The 6,621-nt window shown below is 55.2% G+C and overlaps 1 protein-coding gene across 1 annotated transcript in view; it reads left to right on the top strand.

Annotated features, from left to right (window-relative positions):
* The window catches only part of Ssc4d (scavenger receptor cysteine rich family, 4 domains), a 12,415-nt gene that overhangs the window by 2,495 nt on the left and 3,299 nt on the right, over positions 1 to 6,621 (top strand). The window contains exons 2-8 of the mRNA XM_005396898.2: positions 391 to 597; positions 2,255 to 2,290; positions 2,512 to 2,817; positions 3,058 to 3,135; positions 3,935 to 4,249; positions 5,373 to 5,450; positions 6,549 to 6,617. Coding sequence (XP_005396955.1) covers positions 423 to 597; positions 2,255 to 2,290; positions 2,512 to 2,817; positions 3,058 to 3,135; positions 3,935 to 4,249; positions 5,373 to 5,450; positions 6,549 to 6,617 — 1,057 coding nt within the window. The 5' untranslated portion in view covers positions 391 to 422. The remainder of the gene's footprint in view (positions 1 to 390; positions 598 to 2,254; positions 2,291 to 2,511; positions 2,818 to 3,057; positions 3,136 to 3,934; positions 4,250 to 5,372; positions 5,451 to 6,548; positions 6,618 to 6,621) is intronic.

The following is a 6,621-nucleotide window of genomic DNA, read 5'->3' as shown; positions in this document are numbered from 1 at the left end:
CGGCAAAAGCGCCTGCCTGGCAAGCGCAAGGTCGTGAGTTCGGTTCCCGGTACCGGAGAAAAACCAAAAAAAAAAAAAAAAAAAAAAAAAAGATTAAGTGGGTTAATTAAGTGCCATGAGTGGCACCAACCACAGCGCAGGACACGCGGCCCTGAGGACAAACTCTGAGCCTGGCCCGGCAGCCTGCCCGCCTCACCGCCCACCCCTTACCTCCTTCCTTTCTGTGATTCCAGCCGAACCTAACTCCTCGTCATTTTCTTGCACACCCCATTTTTCTCTCATCTCTCTGCTGTCACTAGCACCCTCACTTCAAAGCCAAGGGGCAGTGACACGTGCCCCCCAAAGCTGGAGCCTCCAGCTGACAGCACGCACTGCAATCTTGAATTCCAGATGTTCCAGCTGTGACCCTGCCCACCCCCTTGATGGGACCGTCTGAAAGGCCGTCCGCTGGCTGGGTGCACAAGGAAGCAGAGATTCGAATCAGAATCCTCGGGCCCCAGGTGGATGAGATGAGCAGGGGCTGGAGACCTGAGGATGGGGGTGCTGCCCCTTCGCCCCTGCCCCCAGCCCTGTCCTTCCTCCTCCTCCTGCCTCTGGGTGAGTGTCCCAGCCGGCCTCTGCTGCTGCTTCTTCCTGGCTCTGACAGAGCCAGCTCTGTTTGCTCGCTGTCAAATTACGGTGAAAGATGGGTTGTGAATGAGTTAGATTCCAGGGTCCTCTGACACTGGCCGGGGGTTGATGACACTAAGAGCCTGGGTTTTCAGAGCAGAGGGCTCAGTACTGGAGATGAGAGCTAAATGTACTCCGAGAGTGGGTAGTCAGGGGACACCAGAAATAGGGAAGGAGGGGAAAGGGTGGGCTCAGCAAAGGCTGCTGGGAAGGCAGCTGGTGGAATTGATGGAATAGAACAACCTAGAGACTATCCTAATTTAAGAAAAGAGAAGACAGGTGTGGTGTGGCACAAACCTGTAATTCCAGCACTGAAGGAGGCTGAGGCAGGAGAATGGCAAGTTCAAGTCCCACCAGGGCAATTTAGCAAGACTCTGTCACAAAAAAATAGAAAGTGCTGGAGATGTAGCTCAGTGGTAGAGCACCCCTGGATTCAGTCCTTAGAACCACCAAAAAACAAAAACAAACAAAAAAAAGCCACAACAACAAAGTATGAAGAAGGGGTCTGGAAGCTAGGCATGGTGGTGTATGCCTGTAATCCCTGCACTGAGGGAGGCTCAGGCAAGAGGATCACTGGGAGTTCAAGACCAGCCTGGAGTACACAGTGAGCTCAAGGCCATCCTGGAATATAAGAAGACCCTGTCTCAAAACAAACAAGCCGGGCATGGTGGTGCATGCCTGTAATTCCAGCACTCAGCAGGCTGAGGCAGGAGGATTGCTTTGAGTTCAAGGCCAGCCTGAACTACATTGCAGACCCTGTCTCAAAAAAAAAGACAGGGGCTGGGTGTGGCTCGTAGTAGAGAACTTGCTGGTCAGAAGACACTAGAAGGATCTGTGGAGAAAGCTCAGCTGCTGGGATGCAGATAGTGGGAAACTATGGGGGAGAAGGACAGGCCATTCTGTGTCTCACACAGATTTTTTTCCCCCCACTGGGATTGAACCCAGTGCCTCTGTACTGAGCTATATTCCCCCGACTTTTTTTTTTTTTTTTTTGTCTTTTGGAGACAGGGTCTCGCTGTGCAGTTCAGGCTGGCCTTGAGCTCACTTTGTAGTCCAGGCTGCCCTTAAACCTGGGGTGATCCCCTGCCTCAGCCTCCCAAGTGCTGGGATTACAGGTGTGCACCACCTCGCCTGGCTATCCCCTGACTTTATTTTCTTTTTTGTACTGGAATCAAACTCAGGACCTTGTGCTTGCCACACAGATGCTTATGCCACTGAGCTATATCCCTGGCACTCCCCTGACTTTTTAACACAAGGTCTTGCTAACTCACTAAATTCCCCAGGCTGGGCTTTAATTTGTGATCTTCCTGCCTCAGCCTCTCAGAGTGCTGGAATTATAGGTGCGTGCCACAGAGCCCTGATCTTGCAGATCTTTCTGGGGTGGTCTGTGGCCCTCTCTGGGAGAGGATGGTGGGGTCAGGGAGGCTGACCTCAACAGATCCAGAAGGCACTGGTGGACTTTGGAAAGATGGGAGTCAGGGGCGAGGGTGACAGCAAGGACCATGGAGGAGAGGAGGCTGTGCTCCTGGGACCTGGCAGCCAAAGGACGGGCAGAGGGGCCCACGCTCCTCCTCACTCTTTTCAGCCAGCGCCCTGCAGCCCACTCTGCTGCCCTTGCCAGGTAGGTGCCTGCCCCTCCCTCCTGCTCCCTACCCTGCCCCCAGCTGTTCCTCTGGCACCCTGAGCCCTCGTGACCCCCGACACCCCCCCTCCAGAGCACCACCACAGTCTCCCCATTTCACAGAAGGGACTGATCCCAAAACTCCCCAGGCTTCACAGCAAAGTGGGCATCCTGTGGGTTGGGCATAGGGACCCCCGGTGCCAGCTCAACCCTCTTTGCAGAGTTGAGGCTGGTGGGGGGCCCAAGCCGCTGCCGCGGGCGCCTAGAGGTCCTGCACAGTGGCTCCTGGGGCAGCGTCTGTGACGATGACTGGGACGTGGTGGATGCCAATGTGGTGTGTCGTCAGCTGGGCTGTGGCCTGGCACTGCCCGTGCCGAGACCCCTCGCCTTTGGCCAGGGCAGGGGCCCCATCCTGCTGGACAACGTGGAATGCCGTGGGCAAGAGGCGGCGCTGAGCGAGTGTGGCAGCCGGGGCTGGGGTGTCCACAACTGCTTCCACTACGAGGACGTGGCCGTCCTGTGTGACGGTGAGCAGAGGCCCGGGACCTCTGGAGGGCAGACAGATGGTGGCAGGCAGCAGGGTTGTAGGAACTGCCCAGGGTCCGGCTGTCCTGCAGACTCAGGCAGAAGCTGCACCGCCTAGTGTTGGAGGAGAGGCTCTGACCCTTTGTGGCTGGAGGCTCTGGGTGCAGGCACCTACTTTGGGTGCAAGGATGGAGAACAGAAAGATCCCTGATTCCTTCTTTCCTCCTTGCTTCCCGTCCCAGAATTCTTGCCCACCCAGCCACCAGCAAGGAAGAAGTTAATCAGCAGAGCGCCCCCTACAACTCCTCAGAATGGGAAAGGTAAGTGAGGGACTGCAGGATAGTGACAGCGATCCCCTGGGTCTGAGGGGACTCACACTCTACCCCAGGTAGTAGGAAGACAGGGATTACGAATTGAAAGCTAAGAGAGATGGAGCAATGTTGATGAGTCTCCTGGTGTCATGGTGGCACATACCTGTAATCCCAGCACAATGGGAGGCTGAGGCAGGAGGATTGTCTAATCCAGCTTGGGCAATTTAGTGACCCTGTGTCAAAATAAAATGTAATAAAGGGCTGTGGATGGTGTAGCTCGTTGTTAGGGCTCTTATCTAGCTTGGGTTCCAAGCCCGGGGTAGGAGGAGACAGAGGAAGAAGAGGGTCAGATCAAGCAGGGCTGCACGGAGTTGTGGGGGCTGCATTTTGAAAGATGAGATTTTCCTTGGGCAGTAGTAAATAAGGAAGCAGCACGTCCTAGCCTTCCATGACAGCAGGGACAAGAGAAGTGAGGACTGGTTTTTGGGTTTTTTGAGACAGGGTTTCACTATTATGTAGCCCAGGCTCCCCTTGAATTTGCAGCAATCCTCTTGCCTCAACCTCCCGAGTGCTGGGATTACATGCGTGTGCCACCAAGCCCGGCTGTGAGGACTGGTTTTAGGCAAGGCTGACAATCAGAGCTGGCTGTCTCGTGCGCCCACCAGCCACCCCTATCTAGGCCAGGAGGAGACAGCACCCCCGGGTTCTGGGACCTGAGGCACACAGCACTGTGGATGTGGAGGGCTCGGGCAGGGATTGGGCGGCGGGAACCTTTCGGGAGATGCTCTCTGTCCCGCCCCCGTCACAGGCGAGGGCAGTGTGCGCCTAGTTGGGGGCACGGGCCCGTGTCAGGGCCGAGTGGAGATCCTGCACGGCGGCCTGTGGGGCACGGTGTGCGACGATGACTGGGGGCTGCCGGACGCCGCCGTGGTTTGCCGCCAGCTGGGCTGCGGAACGGTCTTGGCCGCCACCACCAACGCCTTCTTCGGTTATGGCACGGGGCACATCCTGCTGGACAACGTGCACTGCGAAGGCAGCGAGCCCCGCCTGGCCGCTTGTCAGAGCCTTGGCTGGGGCGTGCACAACTGCGGCCACCACGAGGACGCGGGCGCGCACTGCGCAGGTGCGGGCCGGGGGTGGGGTGGGGTGGGTGTCTGTGTGGCCGGGGCGGAGTGGGCGTGGCCGGGGCAGAGCGGGCGGGGGCGTGGCCAGGAGGAGGCTAGCTGAGGTCAGGGTGGGAAGGGCGAATTGGCCTCCTTGATGATTAGCAGAGCTCTCCAGGAAGGCCCCAAAATGATTTACATTATCTCAGTAATGCTATAAAAGGTGCCTCACAATATCCCAGTCCTGCTCGTGACACACTCCACAGCTGTTTCAGTACTTCGGCATCACTCCTTTGAGAACTTCCACAATTTTCTAGCAATTTCCAAGAATTCTTCATGGAATCATTAGAAAAAGCAACAAGACTCTTGAATTGCCCTAGAGTCACTTCAGAGTCACCTAGTACCTACTAATATTCTCTTCCTACCTCGGATTTCTCCAGTTTGGGAAGTGTTCTCAGTAAAGGGGAATCCTAGGGCCAATAAAGCCTTTTTTTTTTTTTTTTTAATGTATGTGGTGCTGGGGATCGAACCCAGGACCTTATGCATGCAAGGCAAGAGCTCTACCACTGAGCCACATCCCCAGCCCTCAATAAAGCCATTTCATAGAGGACTCCATTTTACAAGATGGAGAGTACCTGTAGCAACCCAAGGTCTCATCTCTATTTATGAGTGGGAAAGTTGAGGCCCAGAGAGGCAAAGCCTTGACCATCCTCACACCCTGAGCCCAGCAGAGCCACAGGCTGACCTTGCTTCGGGCCTTGAGCATCCCCTTGCCATCCCTAGCCCTATTTTAGCTGGAAGATGGCGATGAGACCTGCTTTGCAAGCCCCTCAGGACAGGTTGGCCCTCCTTGGTGGGCAAGGCCTTCTGCATCTCCACGTCCTGGGCATATTGGGCTTCAGAGAACCCCGGACACTGGGGGAAATGACAGCAGGTCTGTGAAAGCCCTGTGTAAACTGGGAAGTGTATGCTGTACATTTATAAGCACAGATAAGTTACCACTTGGATCCCAGCTGGGTCTGAGGCCCGAACCCAAAAGTAAAATCTGTTGTCTTCCGGAAAACCCTCGTCTCTGCCACGACCCTGGCTGACTAGGAAGCTGCATCTCAGCCTCTGACCCTGCTGTCTTTTCTCCTGCTCTAGTCCTGGGCCCCCCAACTCTCACAGCACTGCCACCCTCGGCCACAAGAGAGGATGGGTCCTGGCACACAGAGCCAGCAGGTGAAGAGCCCGCCCCCCAGGTTGGAACGGCAGGGGTGAGGTGGGTGGGCTGGGAAGGGAGGCTGTTCTGGATCCACAGGAAGGAAGGCCTAATGGGCCAGGCCTTGTGACCAGATGGTAAAGAGGTGGGTGAGAGAACAGATGAGCAGATGGAAGGAGGATGGAACCCAGAGCTCTAAAAAGTTCAGGGGAATGGGAGGAGGTAGAAAGGGTTTCTTCAAAGCGCTCCAGTCAAATTTGGGGCTGATGCTGAGATCGGGAATTGAGAGACCCTGTGAGGGGGGAGATGAGGAATGCTCAAAGGCAAATGCGTGGAGTTAGGGCTGGCGCTATCACTGAGATTAAAATAAGAACGGCAGACGGTGTGGTATTACACTCCTGTAATCCCAGAACTCGAGAAACAGACAGGAGGATCCCTGCCAGTTTAAGGCCAGCCTAGGCTACACAGTAAGTTCAAGGCCAGCCTGAACTATATAGTGAGACCCTTTTTTTTTTTTTTTTTTTTTTTTTTGAAAGAAAATGTCCTTTATTTGCTGTGAACACATTGGTTTTTTCTTTTTTTTTTTTTTATCTTTTTGAGACAGGTTCTCGCTATGCAGTTCAGGCTGGCCTTGAGCTCACTTTGTACCCCACGCTGGTCTTGAACTTGCAAAGATCCTCCTGCCTCGAGCCTCCCGAGCGCTGGGATTACAGGGGTGTGCCACCATGCCCGTTGAGACCCTGTCTTAAAAAAAAAAATAAGGATAACGGTTGGGAGTGCAGGCACACGACCAACCGTAGTTGCAGGCAGGCGGGGAAGGACTGAAGTTTGGGCCAGTTTAAGTTTGGGTAACTTAGTGATACAGTCTCCAAAAAGGGGGGAGATGTAGCTCAGTGTGAAGGCCCTGGATCCAACCCCCAGCACCCAATAAATAGCGATAAGCGCCTGGAGTTAGGATTCGGCTCACAGGCTCCACACGACATGCCAGCTAACTTGATTCTGGGACTAAGGCTGGGAACACAGGTGGGGCTATCTCAGTAGGGGTCGCCCTGTCCTACTGCAGGAGAGTAGACCTCCTTGAGCTGTGCACGGGCTCCAGCTGCCCTGTCTTTCTGCAGCTACAGGAGCTGGTGCTCAGCCCTCCGGGGAGCCCACACTGCTCACCACGGCGGCCTGGGCCGCGGGGAAGGG

Source organism: Chinchilla lanigera, unplaced genomic scaffold (assembly GCF_000276665.1).
Source record: "Chinchilla lanigera isolate Chin_1 unplaced genomic scaffold, ChiLan1.0 scaffold00055, whole genome shotgun sequence".
NCBI classification, from domain to species: domain Eukaryota; kingdom Metazoa; phylum Chordata; class Mammalia; order Rodentia; family Chinchillidae; genus Chinchilla; species Chinchilla lanigera.
This window is presented reverse-complemented; position numbering and strand designations above follow the sequence as displayed.